The sequence below is a fragment of the Lonchura striata genome, chromosome 14 (assembly GCF_050655825.1).
Source record: "Lonchura striata isolate lonStrDom1 chromosome 14, ASM5065582v1, whole genome shotgun sequence".
NCBI lineage: Eukaryota > Metazoa > Chordata > Aves > Passeriformes > Estrildidae > Lonchura > Lonchura striata.
In genome coordinates, this window is record NC_140716.1 from 16,513,643 (window position 1) to 16,536,681 (window position 23,039).

Here is a 23,039-nt window from a genome sequence, read left to right on the forward strand (position 1 = left end):
GAGATCCTTTCCCAAATCCTCCCGGTCCCCAAGGCTATCAAGTACCTGCTGTGACGGAGTGTAACCCAGCTGAACCTCCGTGATATAGAAACGCATATCGTAATCATATTTAATTGTACCGCCCGGAGCTCAGACTGGCCATGTGTAATGTGCAATTTATGTGTTGTCTATCAGTTTCCTTTCCCAAATAACCAGGGACTCTTGTGAAAGAAAAACAAACAAACAAACACCAAAACAAAAAACCAACCAAATATAAAAGCTCCGTTTTGGTTGCAAGTAGGAAAAAACCCCAGTGAGAGGCACACAGTACATTGAAACACACTGTATATCTGCTAGAATTATGGTAGGCCTTCAGGTAGAGAGGCAAAACACTGGCTTTAGACCTTCTTGTTACAAGTCAGCAACTCCCATAGACCAGAGCCACAGAACTGACAAAATCCTGTTTCCTGGAGCTTTTGATCTTATCCCTCTACAAGGCACCAGCTCTAACAGTAATTTATGGCATCTCTTCATAGTGGATTCCATGAACATGCAATACCCCGGTTAGCTCACTCAGGTGCTACTCCCAGAGTCAGTAATTCATCTCTTGCCTCTGCCCAGCCAATTGTTCTCACTGTAGCCTTGAGTTCCTAAGACTAGAAGTTGAGGACCTGAGAAGACTGTGTGCAGGTGCCATGTTTTCTCAGACAACCAGGCTGTCGTGGAAACTACTGCAATTACATGATACACTCAAGACAGAAACATTCAGCTAGCTGGAGCCTCAAAAAATCATCTAGTCTATTATCCCTTTCTGGACTGGAATAAAAATAGTCTAAACAACCCACTGACTGCTCAATTGACCACGTCACAGCTCTCAGAATTAGCTGGTTCAATGTTAACACAACATTTTTCCCAATAACTAAACTACATATTCATACTGTGCAGGCTTAGCTGGAAATGAAGTTTTCCTGTCCTTCAATATTCAACAGAGAAGCCCTGCTTCTATGATAAATAGGCATGTGAATGTGGACTAACATCTTCCCTTCTACTCATAAAATTACATAACCACAGAATAGTTTGGGTTGAAAGGGGCTTTAAAAGTCATCTAGTTCCAAGACCCTGGTATCATAAAAGATGCCTAACGGCCCCAAACCCCTGAAGTCCCAGGAATGGCTGCAGTAGTGCTGTTGCTCACAGCCCATTTCCTCCCTTCCCCTAAGGACTTGACCTCACACACCAAGAAAAAAACAAAGTTGCAAGACCAGGTGCTTCCTTATTCTGTAAGCAATAAGGGATTAACAATAGCAGTCTGTCCTTCCATTTAAATCTGCTTACATGCACGGGAAAGAACTGCTTTAGCAACACAAAGATCATCCATTATTGTCTGCCAGAATAAACAACTTCAGAGCCTTCTTAGAAGAAATAAATTATGAATGAAATCTGCAAGCTTCTAAATAATCTAAAAGGAAAATACAGAACATTCGCTGTATTGGTGGCTTTTATACCTAGGATCTTTGGGAAAGTATTTCCATGTTATAATTTGCAGTAATCGTGCACATTAGATTCAAAATTTTAAAAATTAACAAATCTAAAATATTAACTTTGTCATTCTATTGAACAGTTATGCATTGCTTGCTCTATTTTCTAGTAAAAATGCAATTTGTTATTCATACCTTAAAACACACAGAATGTGGGACAAATCCAAGTTAATGTTCTTGCCTGGCCTAGGAAACCATGACAACAAACACTGGAAGATTATCTGCATTTTGTAGCTGTGTGGGTCTGTAAAAACAGACTAGCAAGGAAGAGCCATGATCAAAACTGAATAAAGCTCAAGTGTCTTTTGACATCTCACCCTAGCCCCTGCCTCTCAGCTCTTGTCCAACTCCTTTTCAGTCAGCTTTTCTCTCACAAACATTTAGACACATGAGCAATTTCACACCTTAACAGCCCACTGGAGGCAATGAGGCTATTCACGCAGGGAAAGTTATTTATATACAGAGAATGGAAACCTTCAGCTGGAGAGCTGAACATAACTGCAAATCTCTCAGCAAAGCACTATGGAAACACATGGTAGTGGAGATGCAGAATCCATAATTTCCTAACAGTATTGTTGAATTTGGTTGTGGCCAAACCAAGGAGGAAAAATAAGCCATATAATTTTGTGTGAGATTATTACAAAATTGAAAAATATTTTCTTCAAAAAAACCCAAAGAATTAAGATGTAGCTTTAAATGTAAAGCTTGGCACTGGAGACAATTTTTTTTTAACAAATTCCATTTAGAGTAATCCACTTGGTTGGTTACTCACAAATACACTTTACAGCTTATTTACATATTTCCATACACAGTGCTCAAGACACGCTACATTTCTACCATCATAGATAATTACTTGCAACATGCTCCACGGGAGCCAGATTTTCCAGAATTCAGATACCATCATGAGGTTTAACAACTTATGACCTTATTTCTAAGTTTACAGAGATTTTCCTTGGAACAGGACTGACATCCTTTCCTGCTATGAAAATTATAAAGATTCAAAAGAGGATGATCTAATTTTCTTTCCACAAACACATTATTAAGAGGAAAGTATCTCATGCAGTATCAGTTATAATTTTTTTTTTTAATTATCCTGCTTAGCAGTTAACGTGAAGTCACTACATAGAAGTATTAGTTCACATCAAGCAGCAAACTCAGGTCGAGCGAAGGGCCTCCCCAGGGGTAATCGCCTGTTTCCAAATGCAGCCCACGAACGTCCCAATCGGCCCAGGGAGAGCGGTCCCACGGCTTTCCTGGGGATGCCGGCCCAATACGGCGCCGCCAGGCAGCGAGCTCCAGCAGCTGCCGAGCCCCGGGCGACTGATACACCAGCACAAGTTGGCGGCGCCGCCGCCCGGCAGCCACAAATACTGCGCCGCATGCAAATCACCCGCTCCTGACCAATGGAATCCTGGACCCCATCCAAAGCCCTCGGCTAGAGGGCTCTCCATTGGCTTTTCTTTCAGCCAATCAACAGCCAGATCTCGGGATTCACCCCCGCCCCTGGCGGACACGCGCTGCCGCCTCTTCTTCCGCGCGGAGCTTTCGTCACGCGCCCCGCGCCGCGCTTTGTTTGGCTCGCGCTGGGGCCGTGACCCCGCCCCCGCCTCGCTCCCGCTCACTGCCGGCCAATGGAACGCGTTGCTTGGGGGGCGGGGAGCGCCGGCGCTCTCAGCTGGGCCCGCGCGACGCGGCCCCGCCCCCGGCCCGGGCAGGGTGAGGAGGAACCGGAACCGCCGCGGCCCCGGCCCGGCTGAGCCTGGCGGCGTTGGGACCGCGGCTGGGTTTCGGAGCAACCCGGGAAAAGAGGTCGGCCCCGCAGCCGGGAGCGGGGCTACCGCCGTCAGCAAAACTGGGAGGGCGGCTGGGCTTCGCGCCGGCTGCCTGTGGAGCTGGCGGGTCTGGGCGCAGCCTGGGGGTGCCTGAAACTGTGGGTGCCGGAACAACCGAGGCAGCCGCCGCCGGCGGAGCCGGAGCGCAGAGGCTGCGTGACGGCATTGATGCGGCAGGTGAGGCAGGGGCGGGGGATGGAGCCTGCGGGGCGGCACGCACCTGGCCCTGGGGAGACCGGCCCGGCCCCGCTTGCCATCCGGGCCGGCCGCGCTTGGGGAACGCGTCTCTGGGGCTCTTACGGGAGGAGGTGGAGGGACGGCCACGAGGGTGTAGACGACTAAAGCAGCTTGGCTGAAGAAATTTTGAGTTAAGGAGAAAAAGGAAAAGGAGGAAGAAGGTGAAAACGAAAGGAGAAAGTAGCTATAACGGGGAAACTGCACGGCTTAGGCAGAATGCTGAATGGAGCCAGCAGTTGAGAAGTGGGGCAGATCCTGCGGTGTGATACTCGGGTCCTGTAAGGAGCTGTCCCCAAGGAGTGTGTCTTTGTTTCCCGCCGCTAATTGCTGGGGGAGGCCAGTGGCTGGATGCATCGCTTGGTTATAACCAAATAATAAATAATAAAACCAAAACCGCTAATTGATAATTCAGTAATAAAACCAAACTTCAAATTATTTAAGCCTTACTTACGCAAAGATTTTGAGCATACACTGTCAGAATTGTAATATTTCTGTCCTCAAAACAACTAGAAACTGTAGGTTTTGATGAGTGAAGAACTAGTCTCTAACTAGTCAAGTTATTCACTGTCAAGTGAATAAATAACCAAATTTCAGTGTGAGTTTAGATCCACAGTTCAGATCAGTTTATTGATAATTTTCAAGGAGCAAAACACTACCCAGCACAATTCTGGATGGGTTCAGTGTTTTAGCTGAAAACTAGTGGGAAAGGTATAATTTTAATAGTATGAATACAATTCATAAGCAGTAACTTAATGAATTTATATGCCATATAATGTTGATGCATCTTTGTTAATTTGAACCTTGTTATCCTGGTGTCAGCCTAATCTGTAGTGATTCCAGTGTTTGTGATATTCAGAATTTCCTCCTCTTGTTGGTTATCTTTTCCCTAAAGAAGTTGGATGGTGGCTTCTGCCATGGTGTCAAGGCAATTGCATCCCAAGTACTGCTCCTTGCTGTGTGCTCTAATTGGTTCTTTCTTGGAAGTTGACTTCTTTAGGACATGCTGTCAGAAATATTTTTACACTCTTGAGGAAAAAACTAAAGAAGTTGTTGGGTTTTAACAGATAATGTGATTTAATGCCTTCAGCTTGTTTCTGATGTTTTGTTCCAAGTATTTGAAAAAAGCCTTCAGAATTGACAGGATTTGTGAAGTCAGCACAGGAAGTGGTCATCCCAGCAACTGGTCCCAGTGTCAGGTCCGAAAAGTCGACAGATGTCTTTGAAAGCCTAAGGATGCTCCCTTGGCACAAGGGTTTAGGGCTGCCCTGCTTGGCCGGGGTCTCTGCATGGCCAGGAGCAACGAGGCAAGGGTGCACAACCGCTGTAGATGCATCTGAAGTTTATTGCCCTCCAAAGTAAAAAAAAAAAAAAAAAAAAAAGAAAAAAAAAAAAGAAAAGGGGGAAAAAATGGGGTGTCATTAATTTCCTTCCAGCAGAGGCGGCAGGCAGGGGTGCTGGCCTGGGGAGCCGGTCCCTGCCCGTTCCCAGTGACAGAACAGACCCGGCCCACGGTGCTGCCGTCGGCGGGGGCGGCGGGGTCGGGGCTGCCCGGCGGAAAGGAGCGCGGGGAGGTGCGGGGTGGGGGCGGAGGGGAGCGGGAACCTCGGGAGCCTCGGCCAGTCCCAGCCCCAGACACACACACAGAGGAGGAGAAGCCGCCGCCGCATCCAGGAGCATGCATCCCCCCCCCTCGGCGGGCCGGGCCGCGGCTCCGCGGTGAGGAGAGAGGAGAGCCCCGGGCTCGGGAGCCGCGGAGGGGTGGGGTAGGGTGGGATGGGATGGGGGAGCAGCACTTTTCCGTTCTCCTCCGCTGGCCCAGCGGCTGACGCTCCTCCGGCGCTGGCGAGCGCTGCTACACGCCCGAGTTTGGCCGAGCGATTTCTCGGCCAAGGGCGGCCCGGAGCACTTCGGGACAGAGACGAGGGGCTACCGGGGGCTTCTGGCCGCCGTTTGGGCCGGTTTGAGAGGGGTTGTGGCGGGGCTTTCCCCCTCCCACCCTCGGCACAGGTTGTTGGGTCGGGACAGCAAACGAAAGGGGATTTAGTAACAAACAACGGCGGCCATGTTGAGAGGAATTTCTGCAGCTAAACTTCTCCCCTCTCAGCCCAGGGGTTTTTCTGCCTCCCCGGGGGGCTCCCTGGCCTGACTGGGTTGCCTCCCTCTTTTCTCCCTCCTCCCCCACAGGATGACAGTGAAACTGGGAGAGAGCAGCGGGGAGGAAGGGGTGAAAAAACTGGGCAAGAGAACAGGAGGAGATGAGGAGTCCCTGGAAGAAGAAGGGGCAGGAGGAGGAGGAGAGGCAGCTCCAGGCAGCAGTAGCACAAAGAAAGAAGAGAAGATCATTAACAACAACACTACCAGCAGCCCCCCACCGAACCCCAGCTTGTCACCGGCCCCTGCCTCTCTCCAGCCCTCCCAGAGCCAGGACCAGCATCATTTTCTCAGGTCCAGTGTCAGACCGCAGAGCAAGAGACTGAAGAAAGATTCCCAGGCATCCTCCTCAGTTGGCAGCAGCACTGCTGGGAAAGGCAAAGGTAATGTGTTTTGACACCCTAAAAACATGCAGGGAAGGGTGATGGCAAAGAGGGGAGGCACCTGTGGGACTGTGGGTTGCCATTCTCTTTCTGTAGATGCCATCTTTTTTTTTTTGTTTTGGGAAGGTGTTTTGGGGCTTGTTTCTCATGGCTGAAATCTTCTTTGTGTCCCAAGGCTTCAGCTTCTCGGCTGCGCACTGTCCTCTCTGCGCTTCCAGAAATGGAGGGTCTGGACATTTATGTGGAGGAGGAAAAATTCTACATTATTGAAGCAAATCTTTAATGTCTTTATTTCATCTCTCCTGAGTTTTGGGAAAATCCTGTCTTTTGATTAGGAAATCAGACTCTAGCTAACTACTCTGTGTAATTAGATGGCTGCACACTGAATTCTGTTCTTGGATGGTAACATAATATTCACTGGGTGCTAGTTAGCATAGGAAAAAAAGTCCCACCCACAAGACATTGGTGATTTCCCCCAGTTATTTCTATTATCCAAATAATTATTTTGGAAACAGCAATGAAATACACATATTGACATACTTGTTTCTAAGGTGTTGGGAGTCCTGGTTCTCTATATCAGAATAGGTTGAGCATCTATGTGATTTGAGTTTTTATTAAGACTGATTTATATACATCTGAAGGTTTGTAGGTACAGACATACGCACACCTGCTTTTCCACTTAGCATTGGAGACAAGAATTTAATTTTTTGGCACTGTTTCTAACTTGGAATAGCTGGAAGGCAGCAGGAATATTTAAATATTTTGGTGCTATTATGTGTGCTCAGCAGTGACTGATGACATCTCAGACTGCAGTTGAGCTGTACTTGAACCTAATTTTGGGTATCAGGTGCTAAAGTGCTATTTTCTGTTAATTTTTGAGAAAAACAGCACTCAAAGATTGCATCAACATTTAAAATAATGAAATTTACTCTTGTCTGCTAAATTGAAGTATAATTCCATGTAGCATAAATGTGTCTTGGAGGTTACCTCACTCTTTCCCTCTCAGGGCTGTGCACATGCTAGGCATTAAGTAAGCATTACAGTTACGATAGTTTTGTGTTGCCATGATAAATCAGTGCAAATGGGGATATTTTAGTTATTGTTATATCAGAAAAATATTATTGAACTCAGTTGCTTGGCAGTTGGTATAATTGACTAAAATATTTCTAAATACCTTAGTAAGTCCTCTTTAATCTCTTGAATGTTAAATGAAAGCAGTGTGTAGTGGCAGAGGACAGAACAGAAAGGCCTATATAATTTTTCTTCCAGTTGCACGAAACCAAATAAACAAACAAATGGAATACCCAGGAGTGTTTAGCTATGTATAATTAATCCCAGGATTGTAAATAGTATTAGATGTGAGGAGGTGTTTCCTTGAAATACATCTTGTCTGTGATTCACAAGTTGAATATGTCCATTTGAAATTATTCAATTGATTTGGAAGTCCATACGTGTGTGAACAAGTACATGTGTTTGTGTAAGTGTATATTCATGTTTGTACATGAACATTTATTTCCAATTCCAGAGCAGCATAATGATTTTTCACTAAGAATATCCATGCAATAGGAAAAGAAATTTAATTCACTTTTGCAATTCAGATTCCAAAACAAACATTAAAAAATTACATACAGAACAGGAAATACAAACTTAGTTAGCAGCCATGGATTGCAATCACTGTACCATGTTGTCAGGTTTGGGAGAACTTCTTAAATTCATCAGGAGTGACAGTGGTAGAATTATGACTGTGCTTTCACTTTTTTGATTTTAAGACTGGCCACACCTCTGCCTGGCCAGATTTGGTGTGAATGTGTCCTATTGATTGAATTCTCTGATATGATTGAGAACATAACTGCTAGATTTTGGAGAACAGAGCCATGGAGCGGGGATCCTTTCTAATTTGGGCTCTTTATGTTCAGAGATGCCTAATGAGAGATTTTCCAGGCTTGTCTAAATTCTCCCTAGTGGAATGCCTTGTGATCAGAATTCATAGTGCGCTGTGTTCCAGGCAAAGTGTCTCACAGAGCCAGCTTCTGATACAGAATGAATGGAAGGGTGGAGATGACTAATAAAGATTGTACTTAAATCCTTTCTTTAGCTGTCCCACTAACTTTCACCTCCCTCTCTAAGTATAAAAATGATGAACAGCTGGAGTGCATCAGTTCTGAACCTGGAAGCTTTTGTATTGTTTATGTCAAAGTCAAGGTGATGGCTGCACAAGTAACTCTGACAGGGGCCAGCTGAAGTGACCAGACCATGCCTATGCTTGGTGCAGTGAAACAAGAAACTTGCTTTTGTAATAGGCATTCAATAATGCTGTGTAACCCTTAACATTTTATTGAAGTGGTTCTACTTGTAGAACCTCTGTATTCTGAAAGGAAGACTCTCACTTGCCAATTTCTTAGGAGTGTGATCAATGCACTTTCTTTCAAATTGTAGTTGCTCAGCAGGCGTTGGTTTGTCTTCAGAGAAATTTTGAAAATAGTAATTTTTTTATGTGTGTTGCAAATTCCTTGTTACTTTTGGCATTTATGCTTTTAGGGTCCTTATTGTAGCAGACAAATCATTAATAAACTCGGCTGTAAACTGTAAAAAGAGTGTGCCCACTCAGCAGCTGCTGACTTTTCAACTTTATCTTACTGTGGTTCTGGGAAGCTTGCTCATAGTAATTCCCGAGTTCTGCCTCGTGGAGTGTGTAAACATGCTCCTAATGTTGCCCTGATGTACTCTTTAATTCCACCTTTGAATACTGCCTCTTGTCTTTTGTGCACTGAGATGCAGTTTTGAGTTTGAGGCAAAAATTACATAGGAAGTAGTACAGTAAAATACAGTTTGGAAACTATTTCACTTCAGTAGCCAATCAATTTGGAATTGTGGGAAGGTTTATCAAATTTCCTGCATAAATATCTAAATCTCTACATTTTTTTTAGAATTATTGTCATACTCTGTTCATCACCTTTTAATTGTATTTTCAAGGTTGTAGTCACTACCTCAACTGATGGATGACTTTTAAAGCATGAAGGCTTGAAAAGAAGTCAAGTAACTTGCATGAAACCATAGCAGAAACTTGAAGGACTAGTGGTGTCAAGACAGTTTATTGAAGGAGTTCCAGTGCAGGGAGGTCTGTAGAGGGAGGAGATGTAGACCAATGGAAGGTTGCTGAAAAAGAGGGATTTCTGAGAGTTTGCTTCTCAAACACCAGTATGCCACATAGTTGCTGAGCACAGGGGTTAAAGTGTGTTTTGAGGCTTTGGTCCATGAAGCCGGAGTGGATGGAATATGTATGCATGTGTATGTTGTGACCACATTGATAAAAGGCATATTGGAATACATTGCTACAAAGTACTGTAGATTTAGCTTATAGAACTAGAGTATTGCCATTTTTGTGTTTTTATCCGTTTTCTGAATGCAGAATGAAGTCAGGAAGACTAGCGTAATGGTGATGAGCTGAAGCTTGAAGATGTCTTTCATGCTGTTGTTCTGGATTTATTCCTAAAATGTGTGGAATAGCTTAAACAAGTATTTGGGTTTGTTTTGAAGTAATAATCAGTTATTTTTTGAAAAAGAACTTGTTCAGCTGAAAGCTTAGTCAAATTAAAGTGTTCAATCTCTTTTGGCATGGTATAGAACTTGCTAAAAAGCAGTCTAGTTTGTTTCAGCATGCCAAAATTTCATGTTTGGTAGCATGTGGGTTAAATCAACTACTGTCTTCTGTAGAGCGGATGTAGATACCAAAAAAAACTGATGTATGTACTTACAGTATCTTCTGTTGTATCTTCCTGAGTTCATGGGTTGCCGAATATATTGTAACCATCATTTGGGATGTTATTCCTCCAGCATTTCTCTGGGACATGAACCACTGTTTAAAAACTAGTGGCACAGTCCGTTGTTCTGACATTCTCCTTAATTCTGTCCATCTCACTTGCACTTAGTACCTCTCCTTCCATCCTACCCTGAAATGATTCATTCTTTGCCATCCCATTTACACCAGTTCTCCCTCCTCCCTCCCTTTCAAAGTGGCTTGGGGCTGGGACTCCACAGTCTCTCATCCTGTACTGCAAGAGGAGGATTTTCTCCTTTGGTGCAGTAAGTACTGAGTCTGACAGGTACCTGCCTGCAAGGCTGCAGGATTAAGTGGAACTGAGCTTTATGGGTATTTTCTTCGGGAAAAGCAAGAGAATAGTGATTTATGGGAGATGGGGTGGTGACCAAATGTATAATAAAACATGGAGGCTTTTTATAGCTCTTCTGGGTTAGCTCAGATAGTACTGCCTTTGATACATTATATACTAAACAGATCCTGCTTAGTATAGAGAGAAGCAAGCCTTCAGTATAGCTTTGTTAAAAGGCTCCGGTTGACAATTGAAACTCTCTATGCTTTTAACTCATTCATCTATCTCTAATTTTCTAACTAGTACCAGTTAGGAGAAGATAGGCGGCCATTGTCTGTGTAGGACAGTTACCAGTTGAGCCTGAGATTAGCTGAGTTGGTCATGGCATGGTACTAAGAATGCCACAGTCACATGTTCTGTTCCTGTATGGGCCATTCATGTAAGAGTTGAACTCCATAATCCTTGTGGGTCCCTTCCAACTCAGGTTATTCTGTGAGTCTGTTGCAAACTTTGGATGTTAATTCACAACAAGAACACTATATGGCATAACCCTGCTGTAAGCTGTTCTAGACTTGCCTTTCTCAGGTGTCCGTGCTGTGTTCTGTGGAGGCAGGATGGAAACTTCCTTTCCAGTTACAAAGTTTGCAAAATGAAGTGTTGACTTGTGGGGAACTTGTCTGTTACAAGTTGGCATTCGCATCCCACGCTTTGGGGAGTGAGTTCAGCATTTGAACTGCGGCAGGCAAGAGTGTGAATGCCCCATCTTGTTTATAAAGGTATTCCCACATGAGTGCTCCACCTACAGTGACTGGTGACACCTGAAGAAGTTAAGATGTTGTGAGCTAAGCCTGTAACCCAGCCTGTGTGTTTGGATACAAGGATGTAGTGAGAATTTACTCTGGGGACTCCAGCTTCTCTGTGTATAATCTGTCACAGAAGACATGAATCAGCTGGCCTGTAAGAGCTGTCAGTGGAAGACTGAAAGGCAAATTCTAACACACTACCTAGAAGGAAGAAGTTGAGGCACTATGAGATCCTGATACTATCAGTGTCTGTTATTTTAAATATGTGTATTCCATTGTTTGTCATTTTCATATCAGATTCTGAAACTGCAGCTTTTAAATGTTTTTGTATAAATTTTTGCAAGTGTTTATGTTTTGCCTTGAACTACAGAGACAGCTTTTTCCATGGGAATGTAGTTTGATATGATATTATGCCAGTCACAGATCAATGACGTTTTAATAATGGGACATGTAGATGGGTAGAGAACACTGGACAAAAGGATTGAATAAGTTTCTCTGGAACACTAGTGTTTTGACCCATGATTTTGTTAGGTGTTGCAGTTCAAATACCGAGCACAAAAACCTGAAGTCTTTGCAAACTGTGTATTAGAGGCTGAGGGAAAATGCTGGGAACTTACATATCCAAATTAATACCTGGTACACAGATGCTGGTGTTCTGGTGCACCTAGGGCAAAGGAAAGGAGTTGTTACAGCTGTAATGGTGTGGACGGCTAATTCACTGGTTGAGAGATGCAAGAGGAGTAGACAGTGGGAGAATGTCCAGCTTGTCTTTGTCTTGTCTCTTCTATAAATGATTTTACATTGAGCAAACACCCCAGCAGGTTGTTAAGAGTGAGCCCCCTCCTTCTCCCCAGCATTCTGCAGCAGTAATTGTATAGCTGGCCTCAGGGGAGCTTCTTGTTTCAATGCATTGATGAATTTTTAAATCATCCATTATTGGAAATTAATAATAGAATCTTCAATCATTAGTGAGGGGATGAAAGCTCATTAGCTGTTCTGTATGTAACGAGAATTGCATACAGCAAGATTGAAGTAATGAATTTATGGGGAGTAATTTATTGATGTACGACTGGTCTTGTTTTTGCTTTGTATCCTGAACTCGTCTGTAGTTCTTTGTTTTAGACTACAGTACATTCCATTGCCGTACCAAGGTTCAGTATACTCTAAGTTTGATTGGGATCACCCAACAATAAATATTACCATGCACAGTAGTAAGAAAGTTTATGCAAAGGAATATAGAGCAAGCGCGTTTGTTTCTGAAAAAACTGAATGGCATGAAAGAGCTCTGTAGATGTGAAAGGATATTCAGATTTTTAGATCTTCATATACAATATTCTGAACAATTGTCTGGATGCTAATTTTTAAAAGAGTTTAAAACGAAAAAGATACTGTTAAAATTCCCAGGACTACAGTTTGTCTTGTGCAATAGTAAGTGTGCATAAAGGAACAAAAGATCACTTATGAGCTACGTGTCCTTTGTAGAAGATGAATTCATGGAGTCCTCAGCATGTCCAATAGAACTCTTCAGTCCATCTTTTACCTACAACTAAAATGTAAATGAAAATTAATTGAACTTTAAATTTCAATAAGACCATAAAATCTTCACTGACACTTTTGCTTTGTACGCTTTTTAATAAGGAAAACTTTATGTGTACCAAGTGTACTGAACAATCTTTAGAAAATTCTTGGTAAGATCTGTTCCTCAAGCAGCTTACTTAGGATTTATTTGCTTGACTAAGTATTAAAAAAAATAAATCCCCCCCCCCCAGAAACCCCAAACAAAAACCAACCACCCAGCACACAAATGAAACCCCCATATCCTGCATTCATTGTTCCTCTGAAGGATTTCTTGGAAGTTAGGGATCTGTGATCAGAATAGTGACTCTGGACTGAAATCCTGTACCTGGCTTCTGATAAAGGACATCTTTGTGTTGGGAGCTGGTAGCAACAGGAGATTGGAGATTGAGTTTGGGGGCTGACGTGTTTGATTTTCCCCTTCTTGACCAAAGATCTGTATTTCATTACTGTGCAAGTTGTGATATTCCAATCTCACATTTGCAGAATGAGGAAGTGTCAGTTCTGTGTCTGTGTTGGCTTTTTTCTCAGCCGTCTGTTAAAGTGCTCAGTTTTTTTCTTGTGGTTTCCTTTTTTATAAAGGATTTACCTACACAGTGCCAGAATTAAATGGCATAAGTTTCAATTATTTTATCGGTGGCTGAAGACTTTAGGAAGTAAAGAAGCTGTTTATTTCAGAAGTTGTTTATAAGTGCATTTCCTTCTAGATGTCTAATGATTTTTCATGTCTTGCCTTGCATGCTTCCTTGTGGTAGACAGTAATATTTTCAAAAGAGTCAAATAGTAATCCCTAGAATTAAAAGAAACATTAACTCCAAAATAGTCACAATATCGTATTTTATATCAAGTAAATATTTTTTGTATGCATGAAAAAAAGTACTTTCACACCTCTTGCTTTCTTCCAGGTTTGATTTCAAATATTCTCCATTACTTGCGCAAACCACCTTCTCTAGGATTTGGAGAAATATTGTCACCCAAAGGAATTCCTTTCAAATTGCAACTGACTTGTTAAGATTTACATACAAGTCTTTAAATCTCTAAAACATGCTGGGCCTGTAACACCTGATTCTTCTGATACTTAAAAAAAATACTGTTAAAATTGTCAAAGTGGGATCTCTGGGTTCTTGAATGAGATATATATGTATGTGTATATATAAAAAACATATATATAGGGGGTTTTTTTAACCTTTGTCAGGGAAAAAGACCTGCTTCATGAAGCTGAGTTTGAAAAGATAACTGAACTTTTTAAGCCTAAATATGAAAGAGAGAATTATGTTGATACCTATAGAAGTTAAGGAAACCAGTTAGGACCGCTGTATTGTACAAGCTGGGTGTATAAGCAGATAAACTAAGGCAAGCCAATATATCATGAGGTAAAACACAAAACATAATGGCCAGTAACTAGAGAAAAGGAAAGTGTAATGAGCATTCTTTATAATGAGCAATGAATGCTTAGTGTTAAAAGACTTCTGTTCTATTAAGTAGATGTTGGCATTGATAAGGACAGTCAAATCCTAAATAATTTTTTAAAATAAGATTGAAGACAATTCATTTTGGAAATATAAATTACTGGGAATGTTTATATTTTTACAGAAAAAAATGAGTACAATTTGGGGAGTTTGCCTTAGTTTCTGGATTAGCGTTCCGATATACAGTGTCAAACCGGGCATGGTGTTTTGTCTGTAGATTTTCTATCCCATTTTCTTTTCAGATCCCTACTTGAGTAAACAGCAAATTCTCTTAGTTTTATCCAGCATTATTCTCATTTTAGTATTTCCAATCTTCACACCTCTTTTTCCATGTTCTTTGCTGATAACTGACAAAGGGACAATCAAGATTACACCTCTGTGCCTTTTTCTGAAAGCCACAGCAGGATTTGGGAAAGGAGAATGGGTTGAGACTTGCCGTCCTTTGGATAGCTGGAGGCTTCCTAGATGGGCCGTGTCAGAGGTGGTGCTCTGAGGATCATACACTGTGGATCAGATTATGGAAATGCTGATCTATTGTTGTGTGATGAACTAAAGTCCAAATCTCTCAATCCTTCCTTTTTCACAGTTACTCCGGAGGCAGTAGGATCAAGACCAAAGACAAGGTTGTCACTGTCCTACCTATTTTCCTCATGGACATCACTTTGCTCCACTGGTCAGCTCCCTGTTCAGCACTGCTCAGGAGTTTCCCCTGGCTGCAGGGCAGTGACTGCAGACCTCACCAGCATATAAGCACCAGCAGGGGTTATCTGGTAGAGGCTGCTGTGATACATTCCTGCTTATCTGTGTTACTTCTGGAAGTAGAAAATTAAGCCATTGAAATCTTCCCCTTGTTTTCTGTGCTTTGAGATTTTATTCCCATAAAATGAACCTTGTTATTTGCCCATTGTATTTCAAGTGAAAAAGGAGAAAATCCCAAGTTACTCCCTTACCTCTCTATCCATGAATTCTCCTGTTGGTTTAATATTCACCCTGGTCATGGATTTTTACAGCAGCAGATAATGGAGGAAATGCGCCTGGTGGCACATCAGGAATTCCTCCCAGCAATCCTGCTGGGAATTCCAAGTCAGCAGCAAGGAACTTGGGTTCCTCGGCAGGAGAGAAGGAAGAAGGGAAGAAAGTCCGACGGCAGTGGGAGTCATGGAGCACGGAGGACAAGAATACTTTCTTTGAGGGACTGTATGAGGTACATGTAGAAGAAAATAACAGACATCGATGGCTTTGGTTAGAGTCTGGATATTCCTAAAGAAGGTTGATTAGGGTGAGATTGGCAGGAGCAGAAGGCTACTTACAGATGAGCATTTGTAGGGCCATACATGGGGCTGTAAAACAGCTGTCAGTCCAAGTCATATGTTAAAAGTGTCCAGTTTCTTGGTTTTTTTTTCTTTAAATACACAGGAAATATTTTTGAGTTTTATTAATAAATGTTTATAGTAAGTTCAGTTGTTCTTTAATTATGGTTGTTTCAAATGAACATAATTAAATAATGTCCCCATCTGAACATTTAAAAGCAACACACTTGCTTTGTAATAATACCAAACAAGAAAAGCTGCTCTATTCTAAAGAGAATTGTGTTTAATCTTTGGTCCTGAAGAGGCTAGAGCCTGTTCAGTCCTAGGGTTGAGAGACAAGAAAAAGTTACATCATCTTATCTGCTGTCTCTTATGATGTATATGATGGATTCCTGCTTTTCCTCTTCCTGTGATTATTTCAACAGCATATCTGTTTTGAAACTACATGCCAAAGGTAAAAACAAAAGCAGTGATGGGGAGTTATCTTTGCACATGTGCATGTTTTTGAATTATTATTTTTTCATAATACATATGGTATCACATATATATGTTTTCTGGACAAAAGGAGCACTTGAACAGTATTGTCTTTTTTTAACTCCCCTGAATTTCAGTAATATTCCTAAGAATCAAGTAATTTTTAAGTCACTTCACTGACTTTTTTTTGAACAGTGAGGGAAAATTTTTAAAAATTGTTTTAAGGTAGATCTGAGACTCAGTTTGTTCAATCCCTCCTACCATTCATTTTGTGCCACTACCTTTCAGAAGAGGTTTTCATACTTTGTATTTAAATGAGTTCCAACCTTTTCTAAATACAAAAAAAATGTGATAGCAGAAGTTAATGTGTATAAAATCAAATCTTCTGAAACTCAAATTTTTTACTTCTAGTATCAGTAACATTAAATGTACTGTAAATAAAACTGCAGCTGGTATATATAGTATGTTTTTCATTTACTCTAGTCGGATATGTGGGGGAAATGCAAAGGATGCTCAGGGAGAAAAATCAATGTTTTCAGTCCATCTACTTAGCACATTTGTAAGTAAAGTTGAGTGATTTTTTTAATTTGCTAGCAACTTACTGGTTTTATTTTGAAACAGTTAAAGAAATTGGAATGTAATTAATTTGGGATCCATATTGCATTTTATGTAAAACAAAGGAAGCCATTGTCATTCTTTCACAGTTGAGTTCCGGTCCCCAAAAATTTTGTTTGTGACCATTGATATCCAGTTTCCCACAAAGAACCCCAAAGTCCCTCATGTTGTTTGACTTGACTTACAACAAGATCCAAGTTTGTGTTTGAGTATTTCTATCTGATTTATTCTTTCTTCAGCATGGGAAGGATTTTGAAGCTATCCAGAACAACATTGCCCTGAAATACAAGAAGAAAGGCAAACCAGCAAGCATGGTGAAGAACAAGGAGCAGGTCCGGCACTTCTACTACCGCACCTGGCACAAGATTTCCAAGTACATTGACTTTGACAATGGTTAGTATGCACCGAAATGGGCTTTGTGCAAGGGTTGGAGTCCTACCTTTTAGAGGTGAGGAAATAAATACTAAGGAGGAACAGAGAGTTCACAGTGTCTCACTTCTTATTTTTGTTAGCATGGCCCTATCAAGGTTCATGTTTTGTGAAAAATGCTTTTCAGAACCTGCTGTTTATATCACTACTATTCTGTGAATTCACCAAGCCAAAGTAAATGCAGATCTGCTCTTAATACTGGGGGGAAAACCAGGTTCAGGGAAATGTTTTTGTATTCTCAGGAACATACCCGTACCTTCAACAAATGACTTAACATTGATCAGGCATGGCTCTATCAAGCAAACTGACCCGGCAACACTTTGCAATTCTTGGGGGAAGGTAGAAACAAATAACAGTCCGATACATTTGTAAATGGTGACATATTTGCTCCCACTTTACAGAAGTTTGAATATTATTCCCAGTGCCATATTCCCCTTCCCATTCTTTTCCCTCCTTCTGCAACTGGTTTAATGAAAACAAAATTAGGATGTCAGATAAACTGCTGGTGGTGTTTAATAACAGTAACATTTTAATTGATAATGGATTTTTATCAAATCCATACTACTTAGGAATGGGCAGAGAGAATTTGAGTTAGTCTGTGGGTGGCCTAATCTGAATAACAGGCTAAAGAAATGTATTTCAGTGTGATCAGATTTTAGTAAGACTCAGTTCTTCTGACATTAAGGTGTCAAACTCCCATTAGCTTGTGATTAAGTAGTAGTCTCCAGAGTTTTCTGGTCATTCTAATTGTGTGTTCTGTAATGCATAAATCATGGCAATTTGCGGTGGTTGAATTTTTTGGTCTTTGAACAACTCCTAAATATCAGCAAAATTTTGGATATAAATTCATCTACAGTTTGTGGCCAGAGCCTCTCAAGTTAAAAACTAATCCGGGAAAAATTGATGTGGAAAGAAGTTAAAAGAATGCAAAGCTAGTGTAAAATACAATCTCTTTATCACAGAATCAACTAGGATGGAAAAGACCTTTGAGATCATAAAGTCCAACCTATGACCACCTTGCCAAGTAGACCATGGCACCAAGTGCCACACCCAGTCTTAAACATCTCCAGAGACAGTGACTCCACCGCCTCCCTGGGCAGCCCATTCCAATGCTCAATCATCCTTTCTGTGAGCTACTTCCTAATTTCCATCCTAGACCTCTGCTGATGCAGCTGAAGGCTGTGTCCTCTTATTCTGTAACTGGTTGCATAAGAGAAGAGATTGACCCCCACCTGGCTACATCCTCCTTTCAGGGAGCTGTAGAGAGTGATGAGCCTCCTTTTCTGCAGGCTAAACAATCCAAATCCCTCAGCCACTCCTTACAAAGACTTGGGTTTCAGACCCTTCTCCAGCTTTGTTGCCCTTCTCTGAACACATTTGAGCATTTCAACATCTTTCCTAAATTGCGGGACCCAGAACTGGACACAACAGTCAAGGTGTGGTCCAAGCAGTGCTGAGTACAAGGGAAGAATCACTGCCCTTGTCCTGCTGGCCATAGCATTCCTGATCCAAGCCAGGTGCCATTGGTCTTCTTGGCCACTTGGGCACACAGCTGGCTCATGTTCAGTCAGCTGTCTGTCAGCACCCCCACGTCCCTTTCTGCTTGGCCATTATCCAGCCACTCTGTCCCCAACCCGTAGTGCTGCAGGGAGTTTTGACCAAAGTGCAGGACCCAGCACTTGGTCTTGATAAACCTCACTAAAAATTAAAAATAAGGAATTATTAAAAGTAACCCATTAAGGAGAAATGGATATGGCTAGAAAGAAGCTGAAGGAATGCAAAGCTAGTGTACGATACACTTAGTATCATACTATGCATGATAGTACATACTATACTACGAATGTATCGTTTTTTAGGAACTTTTGTGTTCCTGAGCTTAGGTTATCTAAAGGAGGACTTGAGTATCTAAACAACCTGGCACAAGGTATATTTGTGGGTTCCTTTTTTCAAAACAAGGCAGCAGTTTAAGATGGGAGCCATTCATATTTTATTTAAAAGCCAGCGTTACAGTGAACGCAGTATGGAAGAATTTTAAAAATAAAAATAAGTTATATATCTGTATCTTTGGCTTCTAGAATCTCATTGTCTGAAGGAATTTTAACAATCAGTGCAGTAGTTCAATTAGGTTTTAGTATTGATAAAAATATGTGTGCTTGGATTTTGAGATCAAAGAGAACTAAAGTTTTGATGAATAGACAAGAATAAATATTTTCACTTGATCTGTAAATCACAAGACTCTCCTTGCTGTTATAGATCTTTAGATCTATTAGGAGTAATGTCTGCATCTTGTGTGTTGAAGAGAAAGGACAAAAAAAAACCCTTGCAAAGTTGGAATAAAATGTCAGCAATTTTTTGTGTAAAAGTTTAGAATCTAGAATTTGTGTCAAATCTCTTATGGTGTGTTTGTGCGTAGAAAAAATCTGTCTCTGGAAAATCCAAACCTACCCCTGAATTTTCATGTAAAAGTGTTCTGTATGCATTTGCTTGGGGGCATCTGGACATTTCCCTTAGAATTTGTAAGCAGTTGATACTAGATCTAGCTTTATTGTGATTTAGCTTTATTTTGCATATTGAGCAGTTGCATATTTGTTTAAATTCCATGGAGATTGCTTTGTTTTCCTGTAATCTAAAATATGCCATAAAAAGGAAGTTGGTGAACCAATCCTATTATAGTGTTTCTTGAACCAAAACTTAATTTTGCCTTTGTGATTTGTCTCATCATTGAAAATACAAATCTTCTCCTTTTTAGTGTTGAAATGAGCATCTGCAATGTAGCTGTGTGTATCTGCAACCTGCATCTCACGGACACCTTTTCTGCTTTCTAGTGTTTTCTCAAGGGCTGAAAAAATCCTCCCTGGAGCTGTATGGCTTAATCTGCTATGGGGAACTAAGGAAAAAGATCGGGGGATGTGAGTATGAATGACTTCAGGTTATTTTTACATGATAGAATCAGAAGTTACTACACTTGAGGCTTGCAGTGTCTAGTTCAGATCCACTTTTGAGTTGCTGTTATCTGTGGTGTTATTTCTTCATTAAATGTGTTTTTATTTTTACATACCTTCTTAGTCTGTTGGATTAATCCACTTTGATAGATTTCTTTAGTTTTATCTTCTGCAAAATGCTGTGCATGTATTGCCCACAGGTGATAAGAAAACATACACAAAGTTTAGATTATCTATTCTGTTATTACTGAAACCTAAGCAATTAAGGGTGTAAATTATACACACCCAGAATTATCTCTGCCCATGCAGTCAAAATCTGGGATGTTGTATTTTTCTAAGTTTTTCTTTAAATATTTGCTCACTGTACCCTGAAGATAAAAAGGCACAAACCACAATTGGAAATAATTTTACTGGCTAAGCAAGATGGGTTCTGACCTTGTCGGTCCCAGAGTCCAGTTTTGTCCATATCGATGAGTGGAGATGGAGGAGTACGTGCCATAACAATGCTTCACTCTGATGTTTGCTGGCAGTTGATTAATTGCATTAGCAACATACCTGAGCTTAGGCTCACAGAACTACAGAGTGGTTTGGATTGGAAGGAACCTTAAAGACCATTTTATCCCAACCCCCTGCCACGGGCAGGGGTACTTTCTACTAAACAAGGGTACTTTCCACTAGACCAACCCCTGTCCTTCTTGGCCTTGAACATTTCCAGGGATGGGACACCCACAGCTTCTTTGGGCAACCTGTGCCAGAGCCCCCCCCACACTTGTAATAAAAAATGTTTTCATAATATATTTTAAATTTCCCCTCCTGTGGTTTAAAACCATCAACCTTTTTCCTGTCCCTCCAGGCCCTGCTGAAAAGTCTTTCCTTGTCTTTTTTATAAGCCTTCTTTAAGTACTTCATATGCTGGGACCCCCAGAACTGCAGGTACAATCTCACTTGAGTAGAATAGAGGATCCCTATCTTACCCTACTGTCCACACTGAGGGGATGAGTCCCACGACATAGTTCCTATGGTTTTCATGGCTTCCAGACCAGAGAGAACTGTGACTTGTCTGCCTTGAAGAATGGGCAGATAAACATGCCCTGTATGTGCCAGTCCATGTGCATACACTTTATCCATGTAGTTTTTCATTTGTCCCCAGGCTTTTTGCACAGTCAGTGTTACATAATAGTGCATCTTCTACCTGCTTTGTTTAATTCGTGAGACATAGAAAACCAGCAAAATACCTTCACTTCTTTGTGAAGTCATACTAGTTGTAAGGTGAAATGACACTAAAGTCTTCATAAGTGAACATGTGCAATTCCTAAAAGGGTTGTGGGATTTTGGGAAAGGTTTTTTGCTATGTTATTCCCTTACCTGGGATTGCTGTCATAGCAGGTAATGAATGAGAATTCACTGTTGTGAATGTTCATACTGACTTTATTCGGTTTGTTTAAAGATCTCCAGTGTGTTAACTGGAGAAGCAGTGCTCAACTTGGAGAAGCAATTTTGAGCTGTTTGATGACAAAGCAGGTGCAGAAGCAAGGCACATTGCACTGTCAGCAGAGATCAGTGTTAGTGTTTCTTTCATGTACCCACATCTGTTTTACAAGCAGACCCTTCCTGCTATGACTGGGAGTAAGATTTCACATAGTCACCATGGCAATGCCTGCAGCCTCTGTGCTTCTGTCTTTTTAGTACTTTGGGACTTGGTTACATATTTTACTTGCTGTCACTTAGAACATTCTTGTCTCCAAGACCAAATGTACTCAAGATGCAAGACTGTACACCCATTTATGACAGGTCTACTCTGTAGCTATGGAAAGCAATTTCTTCCTTCCCCCCACCCCCTTTTTTTAACTCTTGTGGTATTCACAGTCACAGAAATGGTGAAGACTTACTGTGAGCTATTGAGACACAAAAGCACTCCAGAAATACTTTTAGCATTGCCAGAGGAAGGTTAATTGTTCAGTTAATAGATCTGGGCCTAACTGTCATATAAATCAAGTTACCAAAATGTCTGTTTAAAAACATGCTCTATAATGCATACAAAACAGTGAGGGTTACATGTGCACTTTATTATTTTTATTTACTCTTTTGTTGTGTTAAGCACTAGGGTGCTGTTTCATTCTGCCTTGCTGCCTTAGTAACAGAGATTGAGCAGGAAGAAGCTTTGCTTTTTAATAACCTGGTGTCAGATTAAAGCCCAATGTTCAAAGGTGGGTGTAGTACCTAAACTAGGGCTATTTAATCCATGTGTAGAAAGTAATTTTTGTGGCAAAGATCATGTGAAGCTTGCATGTTATGAAAATACAAACTTTCCAGAAGAGCTATGTTACAGTGCATTTATGTATGTTAATCCTATGTGAGAATAAAATGTAATAGTTTTGAAAACCCAACAGGACACAGAGAAGGCCATGAGTTTAAATGTGTAAATCCTAATTCACTCTGTTATCTCATTTACTGAAAAGGTATGGATGACAAGAATGCAGCTAAACTCAATGAGCTCATTCAAGCTGGGTAAGTAAGAACTTACTCCTGAAACTCATAAAACTGTGTTGCTCAGCTGGATGTTGTATTGATCCAAAGTTTGGGACATTTTTTAATTTTCAAGAGCTGAAGTTTGATGTTTTCCATTCTTAGTTTGTTTTGTATTAGGATATTTCTCCCCTTTTCCATGAAGCCATTAATTGTTAATAATAAGAAATGATGGGTTAAGTTTAATAAAATAATTAAATGAGAATTCTTTACAGAAGCTACACTCACTTTCCCTGTGAATCCACTTACTTGTGGATTCACTCAGGGAAATCACAAAATTATTTAGGTTGGAATCCAAGATCATCAAGTCCAACCATTACCTCAGCCCTGCCACCACTAACTCCTGTCCCCAAGTGCCATATCCATAGGTCTTTTAAATTTCTTCAGGGATGGTCATTCCACCACTGCCCTAGGCAGCCTGTTCCACTGCCTGACCACACTTTCAGTGCAGAAATTTTCCCAGTATCCATCTAAACCTCCCCTGGCACATCTTGAAGCTGTTTCCTCTTGTCCTGATCCTTGTTCCCTTGGAGCTGAGCCCAACCCCCAACTGGCTGCACACTCTTGTCAGGGAGTTGTGGAGAGCCAGAAAGTCCCCCCTGAGCCTTGTTTTCTCCAGGCTGAGCCCCTTTCTCAGCTCCCTCAACTGCTCCTTATCAGACTTGTG

The 23,039-nt window shown here is 41.4% G+C and overlaps 1 protein-coding gene across 7 annotated transcripts in view; it reads left to right on the plus strand.

The window, feature by feature from the left end:
- Positions 1-3,220: 3,220 nt before the first annotated feature.
- The window catches only part of CRAMP1 (cramped chromatin regulator 1), a 49,265-nt gene continuing 29,446 nt past the window's right edge, over positions 3,221-23,039 (plus strand). For 3 of the 7 annotated variants that reach the window (XM_085591808.1, XM_085591807.1, XM_085591809.1), the window contains exons 1-6: positions 3,556-5,302; positions 5,771-6,120; positions 15,087-15,280; positions 16,715-16,868; positions 19,730-19,813; positions 22,306-22,354. In XM_085591808.1, the coding sequence (XP_085447934.1) occupies positions 4,914-5,302; positions 5,771-6,120; positions 15,087-15,280; positions 16,715-16,868; positions 19,730-19,813; positions 22,306-22,354 (1,220 nt within the window). In that variant the 5' untranslated portion in view covers positions 3,556-4,913. Of the gene's footprint in view, positions 3,527-3,555; positions 5,303-5,770; positions 6,121-15,086; positions 15,281-16,714; positions 16,869-19,729; positions 19,814-22,305; positions 22,355-23,039 lie in introns of those variants that run through there. The other 4 variants (XM_085591810.1, XM_085591806.1, XM_085591805.1 and 1 more) reach the window with 4 other exon arrangements.